At 39.8% G+C, this 15,873-nt stretch overlaps 2 protein-coding genes across 4 annotated transcripts in view; one reads left to right on the plus strand and one right to left on the minus strand.

The window, feature by feature from the left end:
- TRIM55 (tripartite motif containing 55) overlaps window positions 1-10,569 on the plus strand; it is a 51,446-nt gene extending 40,877 nt beyond the window's left edge. For both annotated transcript variants that reach the window (XM_023533271.1, XM_023533272.1), the window contains one exon: window positions 9,547-10,569. In XM_023533271.1, the coding sequence (XP_023389039.1) occupies window positions 9,547-9,669 (123 nt within the window). In that variant the 3' untranslated portion in view covers window positions 9,670-10,569. The remainder of the gene's footprint in view (window positions 1-9,546) is intronic.
- A 1,167-nt stretch (window positions 10,570-11,736) lies between these two features.
- CRH (corticotropin releasing hormone) lies at window positions 11,737-13,675 on the minus strand. Of its 2 annotated transcripts, XM_023533294.1 has the most exons (3): window positions 13,340-13,675; window positions 11,970-12,578; window positions 11,737-11,854 (listed from the first exon to the last, which is right to left on the minus strand). In XM_023533294.1, exon 2 carries the CDS (start codon window positions 12,562-12,564, stop codon window positions 11,974-11,976), a length of 591 nt encoding a protein of 196 aa, XP_023389062.1. In that variant the 5' UTR covers window positions 12,565-12,578; window positions 13,340-13,675; the 3' UTR covers window positions 11,737-11,854; window positions 11,970-11,973. The 2 variants fall into 2 exon arrangements, with proteins under 2 accessions (XP_023389062.1, XP_023389063.1); XM_023533295.1 differs by lacking the exon at window positions 13,340-13,675 and having other exon boundaries at window positions 11,970-12,586.
- Window positions 13,676-15,873: the final 2,198 nt, after the last annotated feature.

The raw sequence follows: 15,873 nt of genomic DNA on the forward strand, positions 1-15,873 counted from the left end.
AATGTACATTTTTAATTCTCTTGAGTAAATACCTAGGAGTGGAATTGCTTGATTTAATAGTAAGTTCGTGGTTAATTTTGTAAGAAACTGTCAAACTTTTCCATAGTGGCTGTTAAATTTTATGTTTCCACCAGCAATGTAAGAGAATTCTAAATACTTCGCATCATAGCCAGAACTTGGTATTGAGTCAGTCTTCCACATGCTTGCCATTCCAATGGATGTGTATGGTATCTTTTTGTAGTTTTGATTTGCATTTTCCAGATGACTAATGATGTTTACTATCTTTTCATGGGCTTCTTAGTCATTTTTATATTTACTTTGATGAAATATCTATTCCCATATTTTTGTTAGGTTGTTTATCTCCTTAGAGAGTTGTAAAAGTTCTTTATGTATTTTGGATAAAATTTCTTTACATGTTTTGCAAATATTTTCTCCCAGTCTGTGGTTTGTCTTTTCATTTTCTTAACAGTATTTTGAAGAGCAAACATTTTTGTTTTAATGAAGTCCAATTTGTCAGTTTTTCCTTTTTGATTCGTATTTTTTTGTGTCCTATTTAAGAAATCTTCACTTAACTCAAAATCACAAAGATTTTCTTCTAGTTTTCCTTTAGAATTTTTGTAGCTTTTTCTCTTAAATTAGACAGACCTAAGATCATTTTAAGTTAATTTTTGTATATGTGAGGTAAAAATAAAGGTTTGGGTTTTGGTTTGTTTGTTTTCCATATAGATATTTGTTCCAGCACTATTTATTTGAAAGGCTATTCTTTCCCTCAGAGAACTAAGCTGATGACTTTGTGGAAATTCAAATGGCCATATACATGTAGGTCTATTTCTGGACCTTCTATTTTGTACCATTGATCCGTGTGTTTGTCCCTCTACCAAAATCACACTGTCTTGATTATTATAGCTTCATAGAAGTCTCCAGAACAAGCAATGTAAGTCTTTCACTTTACTGGTTTTGACTTTATTGGTTTTCTCTATTTTTTTTGTCTATTTTCTATTTCATTCATTTTTAGTCTTTATTATTTTCATCCTTGGGTTTCATTTTCTCTTTTTTTTTCTAGTTTTCTTAGGATTAAAGCTTAGATTATTGATTTGAAATCTTTCTTCTTTTCTAATAATAGCATTTAATGCTATAAATTTTCTTCTAATCACTGCTTAGCTACATCCCACAAGATTTGATATGTTATATTTTCATTTTCACTTAATTCAAAATTTTTTCTAACTTATTTTGTGGTTTCTTCTTTGACCCACTGGTTATTTAGGTGAGTAGTGTTTAATTTCTAGATGTTGGGAGATTTTCTAGATCCCTGTTTGATTCTGTTGTAGAGAGAGACTAATCTTTATATGATTCCAGTCCTTTAAAATTTATTAAGATTTATTTATGGCCCAAAGTACAATCAAACTTGGTGAATGTTCCACCTGCAATTAAAAACATTGTATTTTCTATTGTTGGGTGGAGTGTTTTACAAATGTTAATTAGGTCAATTAATTTGTAATGCTGTTCAAGTCTACTATATCATTACTGATTTTCTGTTAACTTGTTTTATCAATTGCTGAGAGAGGAATTTTGAGATCTCTATAATTGTGGATTCATCTATTTTTCTTGGAGTTCTATCAGTTTTGCCTCATGGATTTTGAAATTCTGATAGGTGCATTCACATTTAGCATTATTATAGTTCTTGAAGAATTTACCCCAAGATAAGGGTTAAAAAAAGATAATTTATTTTCTATGTCTCCTCTTTTTGTGCCTGCCTGCCTGAATGGACGTAAAGAGGGTCCTCATTCACATATACTGTCTTTAAAGGTAGCTTAGAAAAGATAGGTGGCAGATGGGAAGGAAGTTAGAGGAGGAAGGTGCTGACAGTCCTTAAGGCATTCCAAATGGCTGGCCATAGGGAAAGCCTCATGGCTTAAATCCAACAAATCTGTCTTCCCCTCCTCTCACAGCCATGCACAAGGCCAAATATAGCAAGGGCCAGGATGGCTGAGTTGTGTGATGCTTTTAAGTGACTAGGCTGAACTTTAGAATCAGGTGATTGGTTGTCACTGGTCCATGGGGCCCTATTCTTAGGTTTGATGTAAATTGCTTTATGAGCTCATACCTCTGTGCATTTTCATGACACACCTATGCCCTAGTTCACTCCTCATCCTGTCGAAACCAGTTTCCACAGAACGGCAGAAGTCACCCTATCATGGGACAGGGACTTCCAGCACTGGGTTTGTCCTCTTGGTGGAGAAGGTCCAAGGTTTCCATCCCAAGAAGGTGTAGGTTTTCCCTCCCAGGTTCTTCCTCTCTAGCATATTGAGCTGAAAGTCAGAACCTGAGGAACGATGTGGGTCACCCACACCTGGGAGCTCTTCATTCTCAAATAGAAGGATGTGTGGAGATCAAAGCCAGTGTGGAAAATGTCACCAAGGAAAACTAGCACAGACCATCTTAATCCCCAACCCAGGCTCTGTGAATGTTGCCTTCTGAGTTTATAAAGGTATTTCCTGAGGAAAAATTTTTCAAGGAAGGAAGGAAAGAAGGGAGGAAAGGAGAGAAGAGAGAGAAAGACCTATGGTTTAAGTTAAAAGGACAGGTGGAGAGCTCACAAAGATTCTTTTCTTGAAGCCCAGTGTTTATTTTTTAGGCTCTCAGAAACTATTAATACATGTGTCTCCAGACCTGAGACCTTACCAAATTTATCATCATCCCAAGATTTGGTCCCCTTGAAAATATTCATATTTTCCTAAACTGGGATGAACAATAGGCCAAAGTTCCAAGGAGAAACAGCCTTGGGGAGCAGTCCTGGGTCTCCACAAGGTGTCACACACAAAAAAAAGATAAAATCATTTTCATGCAAATAACCTTTGAGACCAAATCATTCACTCTGATTTCAAAGGGTAAATATCAACTCCAGATGCCACTGGAGACTGAGGTGAGAGATGCCTGAGACTAGAGGGTCGGAAAGCTTTTCTGAGCAAGATTAATTTCTCAAGGTGTTATAGAACATTTTAAAAAATACAGCAGGAGACCAAGAACATAATTTCCCATGAGTATGACTATAGGTCCTGTGTTCTTTGAAATGATCTATTTAATTTTCCAAAACAAACTGAAATGAATGAAAATTTAACTACGTTCTCTAAATTTAATTGAGGGAATCAGAATGTCAGATTATTTTCAAATAGAAATCCCTACTGAGAGCAATTGCTATCTTTTACAAATTAGGAGATTCAAGCTTACAAATCACTGATATGCCAGGTGCCCTGCCTGTGCTGGAATTTCGGCTTGGTCAGATAGAGAGAAAACTGATCGATGGTCGGGACTGGCCTGCATTTATGGCATAGCATTGTCCAGGACTTAATAATCCTGGAAATTATAACAACTTATTAATAATGAAATGCAAGCATTTTTACATAGGAAAACATATAGAAGAGAGTAAGGTTTGTCTTAAACAAGTGTTTTAATGAGGCCATTACATTCACATTACTAATGCTTTTTCATTTGCATCCTACAACTGCAGTTTTCTTTTTATGTTTTGTGTTTTTTTTGTTTTTTTGTTTTTTTTTTTTCTTGCTGGGAAGGCAACATCCTAATAACTCAATTTGGGAGCTTTTCTAGAAGGACAAAAAAAAATCTATACTAAAACCATAGACTATATTTCTCAAGATCAAATAGCTTCCTCTGTAAATGTCACTTTAATAGGAAGCTAAAATGGATATATCCATTTTACAGGGAAATATAATGTAAATTGTGTGTGAGCAGTGTAATGAATTCATTTCCCCTGGCAACCGGTGCCTACAGCTCTACAATTCCATGAAAACAGTAACGCAGGCACTGGGGAGAGCCCTCTGGGGAAGTTGTTATGACATAGCTAGTTGAATTTTACTTCCTGTGTTTTTAAATTGTTTATTATTCTGATTTAACCTAAGACCTTTGCCAGTATTGTACATCCTGTGGATTTTTTCTGTCTTTATTTAAGTAGCTCAGTGATTTCCATAAAATACCTTTTCCCCATTACAGCCCACAAAGCAAAGAATTAATCCACTATCATGTTCATGCATCTAAAAACCCAATGCCACATGGCAATGGCTATAACTAATGTGTAGTCATTGCTTTATCATTTACGAAGTCTTTCATAGAGGTTCTCTCACTTAAACCTCCCAATAACCCAGTACGAGAGGATTTGTTAAACTTCCCCATTTTATGGTGGGGGATCATAGAGGTTGAGTGACTTGCTCAGTATCACAGAGCAATGGGTAGCTTGATGCCCATTGATGCCTTGTCCTCCCCCATGGAGTATGTGCATGCAGTATAATGGAGGCCAAGCCCACATCCAGGAAAAGTGAGTGCATCCCCAGTTTACCTGGGCTGATGTGACTGAAGCAAAAGGAGTGTGACCAAAGGTTCCCAAGGGTCACTCATGACCCACTGGCATAGCCTCACGGGCAGAGAGGACATTTCTCCACCTCCGTTGCTTGCAGGGATGTGGTTGTGTGTTGTAAATGAGAGCATTCCTATCCTATATTTGCACCCCCATGCTGTTGACCAACTTGGTTCTCTATCTGACTTCTAGGGGTAGAGCTGGCCTGTCCTCAGAGTCTCATATGCTCAACACTAGCCGCCCCTTTTCTCTTAGGGTTTGTAGTCACTATCAATGACTCTTGGCATTTTATCCATAGAGTTACTTTGAGCAAGTTCTTCAGCCTTTCTGAGTCTGAGTTTTCTCATTCATAAATTGGGCATACAAATGTTACTCACCTCCCATGGCTCTTGAGAACCTGTTTGGCGTATTTGCCTACCACAAAGCAAAGAAGCCCTTATCTATGAGGAATTAATGATCTAATTAGCAGTTCTTTGTAATTAAGTTCTCCTTTCAGAAAGGATTGCAAACACACACACACAATCTATACTAGACACACAGTTGTCAGGTCCATACTGAGAAGACAGCTGGCTCAAAGTTTTTGTCAGACTGTGATATCAGCATTTTAGCTTCTCCTTCCTGCTCTGCACATGACCCCATCACTTCCTAGACACCGTGTGTGAAACAAACCAAGCAGACTACACCGTACATCTTCCTCTGCATTAAGAAAAAGTGAGTGAGTTTCATTTCTTCTTGTTTCACAGACCTGAGGAAATTGCTCTTGTTTCTGATCTTCCCTTAGCAAAAAGGAAGCACCTAATAATAAAGCCCCCAAACCCACCCCCTTCACCCATCCCTCCAGCACTCAGTGTATACAGCTATAAATAATCCTCCCAAGGAAAAAAATGCTTTTCAGTGAGAGTTTTCCTGCCAGAGCTCTTTGGGGTGGGGGATGGGGGGGTGGGAGGTGGGGAAGGAGAATCCTATTTTCTTCATGTTTTCTCTAGCATTCATGGAGAGGGTGCTACATGTTCACAGCTCCGTGCCTCATTCCTCACATCTTGGCTGCTCTGCCACCAAGTAAAATGTCTGTGAAATAAATGCCCACAATAGCAGACCTGCCTGAGTTCTCAGGGCTTAGGCCCTTGGCTGTGATACACAGGTGCCTCAGTTACTTCTCAGACATGATGACTGGCCCAGGCTCTTGGCTGTACTCTCTTTCCCAGTCTGGAATCCATAATACTTAAGCTATTCAAGGACCTGAGGTTCAGGAATGCTAAGTAGGGGAGCAGGCCAATACTTGAGTTTAGTCTTTCTGAATAAACATTCTAAACATGACCTCAGCATTCCTACTCACACCTGTTTCCAGCATCTGGCTTTGATTCTTTGACCCAGCCTAGCAGGTGCAGGGTAGACACACAGTGGTTGCCCATTCAGCAGCCTCAAGCTTAGCCTTACCCCTCCTATCCACATTCCTTTAAAGCAAATGGATTTTATTATAGATGGGCAAGAGTTCTTTTGAATTGGCCTAGGAAAGCTGGCAGTTAATATGCAGTGGTAACCAGATCCTGCTGTCAGGTTGAATTTGTGATTGGTGTTCACAGTAGCCGAGAGGGATAGAGGCCCAAGTGTGAGGGACCGAACACAAATTAGCTCATTGCCCCTAACATCCTCTTAAATGGCCTGGCATAGTGGCTAACATGTCCACAAGTCTCTGGTAGAATATATGCTCCTTAATCCCTATTAACAAGAAGTGGCTCTAGGTGACATAACTTGTCCAGGTGATGCCTGCATGTCACACAGCTCTGGGTGGAAGCATCTCTCATCACCCTGCTCTTCTGTGCAGTGAAATGATACCCTAGTGCCACAATCTGGCATACATTTTTTACTCTCAAAGGACATTTGCTAGTAACAGGAAAGAAATTAAAAGAAGATTTTGTGTTTCTGGTGAGTCTGGTTCATGAATACTCGAATTCCTGGTCAAGTTCATCCGAGAAAAACAGTCTTTTCTCTAAGCAAAAGTATATCACTCCTTTCTGCTGGTCTTTTGTGGATCTTGAGTAATTTGGGTCTCGCAGTTGAGACAGAGGGAAAATGCTACCTCCCTGTTCCATTTTCTGGTTTTATTTATAACCAAAACTCATATTTCTCAAATTATCTGAAGCCCCATAGTGATAGAGCACAGTGCTAAGTGATGGTTGTAAATTTGTTCATTTAGTTTGTTACCTAAAGAAAATGTGTCAAATTTAGAAATGAGATGGGACTAATAATCTTTTCTTAACCTTTTTCATACACCTCGAACTAAAATGGAATGCAGGACAAGCTCAAAAGCAGGTAGAAGAGATTAGTGCTTACCAATCTCTGTCCTTTGTTCAGCTTCATGAGATATCATTACTCTCCCAAAATAGCACTTCCTGTGAAAGAAGAAAGCCAGCATTTGGAAAACTATTTAAATGACTACATATATAAAATTCCTTTTGGGGAAGGCTATAGGAAAAATATCTGCTTACAATTCAATGGGCTGTGTTTATAAAAAGGAGGTTTCTAAATCTTTAACTCATTCTTCTTTTATGAGAAAGCCATATATAAAGTTGAGCCACTTAGAGACACACTAGACAGGGTCTTGGATAACCATGATTACAACATGACAAAGGAACTAAATCTTATGAATGATATTTAATTCTGGAAAGGTGAGCATTGCAAGTATAATTGTCTTTCATTATTGAGGGGTCATTGCTGTTGTATATAGTTCCTCATAAACAATCCCCAGGTCATTCTACATGGCAGAGGAGCCTCTTCATTGATGTAAAAAAGAAGGAAGGAAAGGGGGAAGGGAGAAAAGGAGGGAAGAAGGTAGAAATGAACATTTATAAAACAACTTATATAAGTGAGGCATGTGCCAAGTGGTTTAGGTGTATTATTTTATTTATTCAGTCCTCACTTCAGTCTTGTGAGATAGGATCTCATTACTGTTTTACAAAAGAGAAAACCAAGGCTCTGAGAGGTTCAGTGACTTATCTGAGTCATACAGCTAATAAGCAGTTAATCTGAGATTCAGAACCAGGGTAAGACTCTGCATAAAACTTCCTTGTCCAGATGGTTGGTAGGTCCTCACATTTACGTAAACAAGACCAAGGAGGTGGTGTAATCACCTAGAGATACTCAGGATAATCTCTGCTCTTGGCCCCTCTCTGGCACTGGCCTTTCTTCTCTAAAAGATAATGTCCATATTGTTTGGAGGAAAATCTAATAACTGATTGAGAACATGAGAGTGTGAAAGCAGCAAACCCTAACTGTTTAATACCAAGTTTTGAAGGCTGTAGAGTATTAACAGCGAAAACATTTTAAATGGAAGATAGATTTTTACCTCAAGTACAGAAAAGCACAAAAAATACATAGAAATTCCAAAAGCAATCCCAAATGGTTTGTTAGCAACCAGCAGTTTCACGAAGACTTTATCTCTCTGCAGATAATACCTTACCCAACTAGTTTCACCCTTTAGATATTTTAGAACAGCAGCCACATAGTTTCTTCAAGATTACAAACTGCCTTCAAGGAAAAGAGGCTACAAAATGGACACTCATGGTCTGTTCATCTAGGCAGATTCACTATTCACTCATATAGTATGGTTAGAAAAAAAGTTTTTTACACATCAATGATATGCTCAGATTACTTGAGGTGTTTTGTTTTTGTTTTTGTTTTTTTAATGATTTGCAAGAGTAAGGTGACTATTGTGGGGAAGAGAACGATTTGATGTGTGTAAATAGGCACAGGATTCTGTCAAGATGATGTTTATTGAGCATTTGAGATCTTGCTTCCTGGCAATGTTGTCAGTTTGGCTCAAATAAACACTTGTAAAAAATTTTTTAAAAAATGATGTTTTTTCCACCTCAACTTCCAGAACATTGAGGTAGTTAACCCATTACCAGCAGAATCTAATAGCAGCCTTTTTATAAAAGCCCAATTGCACCTGATGTCTCAACTATTTCCTTCATAGAAAACAACATGCTTCAGTTTTATTCTACCATGAATATGGTGAATATGATTTCATGGCCCTTCTTTCTTTCAGAGAGCAACATGGCTGTGGGAGGGATATCTCAAAGCCATAAGGATTTGGGATAATTTTACTGAACTTGAAACACTCCCCCAAAACATATATTTAGGGTCAAATCTGGTAAAGTACAGGACAGGCACTCATTTTTCACATAAAGTATTTCGAGTAGCAACAAAACTACATACTTAGCAAAGTTCTGCTTTGCCTGTGCCAAGTGTTTTCCATTCATATAGCAGCATCATAAAATCACCCGGGGCTTCTGAGTTGAATGCATGTGCCTACCTCATTGCTTTGAAATCAGTGGCATTCTAATCCGCTGGGATAATTTTACCAGTGAAATCATCAGAACATGTTAGTCTGTCTTTGGTAGTTCCCCTAGGAAGACCTATGTTTGTCATAGTCCCTTTCAATGTAAGGAGTTTGAGTTTATACATCAAGTTGCATTTCAACAAGACTTTACGATTGTCCCTCATTCCATCAAGTTACCATTTTCTAAACTCACAACATAAATAAATTTGACTTATGAGATTAGATTGATCAATTACTTCAAAATTACAACTTGTATCTGTCAGGTATCTATAGATATCTATATAAAAGATAGATATTGCTTTATAAATATTGATGTTATTAGATTTTATGGCCTTGTGATTTGATCAAAACTAAGCCTGCATTTTTGCAAAAATTATACTATATGTATATATTCACATCCTAGTAGTAATTCTTACTTTAGCAGTGAAGAGATTATGTCCCATAACATCATGTGATGTAGTAATGTCATTTAAAATAGGATTTTATTTATTTTGCAGACTTTTCTAAATCCAAATTCCTATTAATTTCAATGAAACTTTCATTTCAGTAAATAATGTACTAGTGGACTTAGAAACAAAAAGGTAGATAGCCTGTTTCCCAAGAACTTCCCTCTGCTGCATGCATTACTATTGCCCCTTTTTGGATCATGAGTGTGAATTACTTTCATGGCTCTTGACCATGGCCAAGATAACAAGCTTGCTTCTCATCCTTAATAATAATTATGTTCTGTGTAATTATTATGATGATGATCCTGTCTCTTCAGTAGAAAAGTGAGTGGACCAACCCAAAAATGACTAGCCTCTTCTTCCTCTGATTCAGATTTTCTCTGTTGCAGATTGGATTTGAGAACCCTCCCCTCCAGGGACAGGCTGCAGCTTCAGGGAGTGGGAATGGAGCTGATTCTGAGCCAGCTCGCCACATCTTCTCCTTTTCCTGGTTGAACTCCCTGAAAGAATGATGTTCATTCCAACTGCTGCCCCTCTGTCTGCCTGGCCAAGATGTACACAGGCAGCAGGGAACCTAGATGAAATTAATATTATGCAGATGATTAAAGGGACCTCTGGACAGGATTTCTGTAAAAAGCAAACAAACAAACAAAAATAAAACCCTTTAATTCCAGATGACTTATCTGATACATTAAGGGAAAACAATATTTTGAAAAAATAGTTGCAAAAAGCATTGGAAGAAAGAAACTTGAGCTTATGCAAATCTCTTATTGCGTGGGAAACATTATGACGGATGTATAGGTGTGGTATGTGTGTGCATGCATCAGTAAAAATGGCAAGTTTTGAAAAAAGTGGCACTCTCATCTCTTATAGGCACTGGCTTTTATTATTATATCGTAGTAGCTTTTATTATTTCCTTTTAAACAATGCAGATGGTCAGTGAAATTCAGTATTAATTCAGAAATGACTGATTTATCAATATATGGACAAAAGGTAAATCATTGACCAAAGGTATGAAATGTTTCATAAAGGGTTCCTCTTTTTCATAATATATGTCACTGAATGTATATCTAGAAATATTCTTTGACTCTGATGACATTTTCATAGTCCAGAGGCTGAAGGTCTAAGACATTTCTTGTGACATTTTTCTAATCTTAGTTTTAATATGTAGATATCCAGTACTTTAACTGAAAAGGACTTTTCAATAGTAACTGTCTACTTTCTCATGTATCTACTGAGGCACCAATCTGCTGAACTGTAGAACTGCATTTATTTAAATATACATACACATGATATACATTATATGTGTGTATATATATTTAAATCACGCTTTAGTTGTCCCACCACAATGCCTCCTTTAGAACATAAACTTTATTCTGTATAAAATCTTAAATAAATGCTGTTTTTAACAACTTTGTCTTATAATGATTTATTCAGTGTTTTATGTCATCTGATTATTCCATTAGTCAAGGATATTTAAAGGGTCCCAAGGGATGAAGGATCTTCATATATCCAAATTAATTTTGAAGCAGTAAACAGTCAATTGAATTTTTTAAGTTATGACTAAACTACCAAAGGTGAATGCATTGTAAAACTAATTAGATGTACTGTTTGATTTTAGAAGTAACTAGAGATAGTTTATATTTCTAAAAATTAAAGTGATTAGAGTTGACAGACATGAGGAGGGTATTTGGGAAGTTGTTAAAGTTAAAATATTCTTTACAAAAAATTTTTTTCCTAAGAGCCATTTTATAGCAACTAAATTTAGTTGTTTTAAGTGGAGAGACTATCAAGTTCCTCCTATTAGAAATAGGCACTGGAAAATAGCTTAGAAAAAATATTTTGTGGTAGCAAAGTAATAGCTTGGTAATATATGAGCCTTTCTCATAGAAAAAAAAAGAAGACAGCATTTTGGCCCTATAGTTTGGAGAAATGCCCTTCCTCAACTCTTCTCTTTTCCTTTCCTCCTTCCCCAGCCTTCCTCAATTATTTTACATCTTATAGTTAATCAGTGTTAAATTATTTCCATTATGAATCGACCTTCCATTTATAAAATTACTAAGTCTTAGAGCTGGAAGAAACTTCCTAAATTATATAACTCAATCTCAGAGGAGTGATCTGAGGTACAGAGATGAGCCCAAGACAATTGCAGGATTGTATAAGCCACAGATACGTTTGTATTTGTTGCAGAAAATAAAATGCAGAGTTTTGTTTTTTCTTGTGCTGAAGTCAGCTTGGAGGAAGCCAGGAGCTGAGAGTATTTCCCTTGCTAGCATTGAAGAGAAGAAATAAACTCATGATTACCTTTGTAGCATTTATTAAAAATATAAATATTGAACATTCTCTTACACAATCAAATTGACTGAGGAGTGGAAAGATGTTTTATTACTGAAACATTTACAAGGAAACGTGGATTCAAAGAGCTTACAGATTTTGTCTCACCCACCCAAGAGAAGGACATTCTCTTTGGCTCAGACCACAACAAAGTCAATTTGGTGACTTCTGTCTGCTGTTGCTTCTTCAAAAAAAAAGTTTCCTTCTGTGTCTATACTCTAAAACACCATTAAACATACCTGGAAATGGAAACTAAAAGTAGGCAATACAAATAACATTTTGTTGCCTTACTGCACGTGAATTCACTTTGTGCATGCTGATTAAGGAGTATAGGCGCTCTTGCTGTACATCCTCTGTTTCAAGCTATATAAAAATAAACAAATGGTATCAGAGCAACGCTATGGTACAGAATACTGTATTATTTTATTTTATTTTGTAATTTTTGTGTTAAATGCAGAATCTTCTTGGCCAAACGCACCATTTCATTTCCCAATAATCTCCATCAGTTTCCTGTTGTTGTGAGCTTGCTGCGCTAACTGCTCAGCCCTGGCCATTTCCAAGACTTCTCGGAGGAGGTGGAAGGTGAGATCCAGCGAGATGGGAGGTTCCTCGGATCTCCTCTCCCTCTCCGGTGCCTCCTGGCGGCCACCGAGGTCGTTCTCGGCGCCGCGCTCCGCGGGACCCGCAGGGCTGTCGAGCGGGCGCCGGGGCAGCGACAGCTGTTGCAGCAACGCACGGAAAAAGTTGGCAGCCACCTCGTCCGGGGAAATGCGGCTGCCGCTGTTGCCAGAGAGAAGCGAGGAGGCAGGCGACAGGGGAGCAGCGGGGCTCTTGTTAAGATTACCCAGGCGGAGGAAGTATTCCTCCCCCATGCGGAGCAGGACTGGCCGAGACTGCGGCTGCTGGGGCTGCTGGGGCTGCAGCGGCGGCTGGAAGAAATCCAGAGGTTGGGGAAGCTGTGGGTCCTGCCGGGCGCCGGGGACAGGCCCCCGGCTGAGGAGGGCCCTGCATGGCGGGCAGGGCAAGAAAGCCACCAGCAGGACGCCCAAGGACACGAGCAGCGGCAGTCTCATGTTAGGGGCGCTAGCTGCGGCACAGACGTGGGTAGAGGGTTGAAATGAGAGAAGGAAAGAGAGAAAGAGTTGGTCAGAGTTTAGCTTAACTGAGAGGTGAACTTGGCGGGTGGAGGATCTTCCTACAGGACACCCGTAAATGCGGCTCAGGATGGTGGGGCGCGGGGGTGGGGTGGTGGCGGCCTGGGAAGGCGCTGTCCGCGGTGCTGAAGCTCCAGAACAAGGACTTCTAGAGTTGGAGTGAGGGGACACAGGAAATGGGACGCCTGCAGGGCTTGGCACCAAAGCCCAGCCCCTCGCCAGGCTGGAATGACCCTCCTCCTTCCAAGACCCCCAAAGGGAGGGTCCCTGAATCCTCTTTCTAACTATCCCCCCCCCCCAAAAAAAATTGATTTTCTACAAATTTCAGATCTCAGCCGCTCTAACACCACCCCCACCCCTTTCCGGGTGTTTCAGTGTTTTCCTCCCAATTGAGAACTGCTGCCTCCTCCTATTTATCTATCCCTGCCCCGGTGTCCTTTCTGGAGTCGGGAGAGATGGGGGCATGATCTACACAGCCAGCGAGGAGTAAGTGGCAGTTTGGGTAACGACGAGTAGCCGTCTAAGTTTGCTTTTGCGCGCGCGTACGTACACACACACACACACACACACACACACACACACACACACACACGCGGACAGGGACAGGGACAGCGGCAGCGGCTCCGCCGGCGCGCACCGTGGCAGCTCAGGCAGTGCGAAGTTGGAGGCGCGTTTCCGTCCAGGCGCTCCCTACCTTCTGAGGCTCTTCTGCAGGTGAGCCGGGTGCTGCTCACCCCCGGGACGTCTCCGAGGCTTTTTCAGGGGTTTTCTCTTCTGTTCCCCTCTCTTTTTCTTTCTCTCTTCTCTTTCTCTTCAGTCTCTCAACAGACTTGAGCTCTGAGTTTCTCCACACCACAGACTGGAGTGGGATTTTATAGTGTCGACCCTCTTCAGAAACCACGCAGCATTTGCCTAATAAGCTGACGCTCTCTTGACAGCTCGATTGCGTGCTGCCTCTGCTCCTGCATAAATCATAGGGCCCTGACAGGGAACCAGGGGCAGAATTTTTGCTATCTCAACACTGAATCTCACATCCAATTATATCAACAGATATTTATCGCCTCTTTAGTGACGTCAACCAGTCCTAAAATGGAATGGCTTCTTATGACTTGTCCATTGACAAAAATTCTTGAATGAGATTTCCCAAGTGTGAAAACATACTGACCTCTTACTCTGAAGGGCCAAATTGAGCATAAAAAGAGAGACAGTAACTGGGAGAGGAGAGGCAGGGAAGATGCGAGAGAAGGGAGGTCTATCAACGCACAGGCCTGTGGGGGAAGCAGCAACCAGTTACAGGGGGTCCTTCTCTTCTCCTTCCCTCTTTACTTCTTTGACCAGTCATCTCGGGCAACACCTCAGTATCTGAAAATATCCCTTTGCTAGAGACAAAGTGTCCTATCACCTTCCTGCCTGGATAAGAACGAAGAACAAAGAGACAGGAGTGCAGGGACACTTAGTTTTTAAGCCTCCATCTGCTTTTTCCTCCCAAGAACAGATAGATAATAGAATTATGAGTCTGCAGAAGCAAGACCGCTGTCTCTTGAAATGATGACAAGAGCTACTCCCATGATGAGGGGGCACAAACCAGGGTCGGTCTGGGGAACAGCAAAGATTTTAAGTTCTCCAGGACCTCACTGTTCCCCTCCACTTTCCCTCCTTTCAGATTCTGAAATAATTATGGACTTTTCTACTCTCAAATGAAAGAGAGAAAGGACCTGTGAGAGGTGCATGAATTAAACAATCTTTACTTAGTTTGTGCAGTGCAAACTCAGGAGAGAAGCATCCATTCTAATTTCCTATCCTATATTGGAGAAAAGGCTTAAACTGCTTGATAACAGTGCTGAATCCATGAGTTGCATGTTTTCATTATTGATGAATCTTGAGCATATAAAAAGGTAACTTCATTCATTTTACTTCCAAATACAATTAATAACCATGATAGTATCTATATCAGGGGCACCCAGGTGTGTGTGTGTGTGTGTGTGTGTGTGTGTGTGTGTGTGTGTGTGTGTGTGTGTCCATTTCTTTTTCCAAACTCAAATGTGCTCCATAGGAGCCTGAGAAATAAATAAATGTTCTCTGGCACCACCACAAAATGAAATGCCTATGAAACCACACTCAAATTTTGAATTAAATTGACATTATCACATAGGTGGGAGGCAGTTACCTCTAATCCTGCAATTCAAAATGCAATTTCAAACCCTGGTGTCTATGATTCAATTCAGCTTGTAGATAACCATCAGAGCTGTTTATCAGAAATTTCCTGTTCTTCATTTCTGGTACCTCTGCTGCTTCCTTTGTAACATGACAAATGATGTGATGCATATTTCAACTCCTACTTTGGGTCTGTACCAATCCACAACTGCTCTTAGAAACAAAAGGAAAGTAGAAAGAGAAATTCTGGCAGTTTCTAAAGGAGTCAGCTCATAGTTGGATAACTGCATTATGGAATGTACATTTGATGTGAAGAACAGAGAGAAAAATGGGTCTTCTGGAGAAAATGTGAGCTGTTAATAGAAGATCGTGATTATGGAAAATGGTTGAGCTTTTAGAGGAAAGCTGGGTTTCATGTTGGTAGGGGGAGTACATTTTTGCTTTTGTGGGCTTTTTTCCAAGTTGGACTAAATCTCAACTTTTTTGCTTACTTTCCTTTATGAACACTTCTCTGTCTCCATTGGCAGATATCATTTTGGACGTCAATCTGGAGGTGGAAGTAGATTTGAAAGGGGAAGTTCAGGTAAACAGATACAGAAGAAGAACTAGGAAATGGATAAGACCAAGGATTTAGCTGGGGAGCCCTGGGAGGCGCCTCCAGAGAAGAAACAACATGTTTTGGGCTTATCCTATTGCGTCATATAAAAGATCTTTTAGTATAACTTCCTCATCACTGTTGAATCCTTGCTGTGATATTTTTCTAGAGTAGGTAGTTGGTTAGCAACAGAGTGGCTCTAAGAGTGAGGAACAAAAGGCCTAGATCCCGGAGGGGCAGGAACTGTGCAGAGCAGCCCCAACTCACAATTTTTCTAAAAGTTAGATCTCATCATATCACCAAATGTTCACATTAGATATGACTCGAAGAGGTCCATTTGGTTTAAATGAGAACTAGAGAGGTTAAGTGACTTACCTAAAGTCACTCGACTATTTAGTGGTAATTCTAATTCTTTTGACTACCAGTCTATATAATTTCCATAATATACCAATACTGTTTGAACTTCCTTTTCCAGCAGA

The sequence above is a fragment of the Pteropus vampyrus genome, unplaced genomic scaffold (genome assembly GCF_000151845.1).
Source record: "Pteropus vampyrus isolate Shadow unplaced genomic scaffold, Pvam_2.0 Scaffold99, whole genome shotgun sequence".
Classification (NCBI taxonomy): Eukaryota; Metazoa; Chordata; class Mammalia; order Chiroptera; family Pteropodidae; genus Pteropus; species Pteropus vampyrus.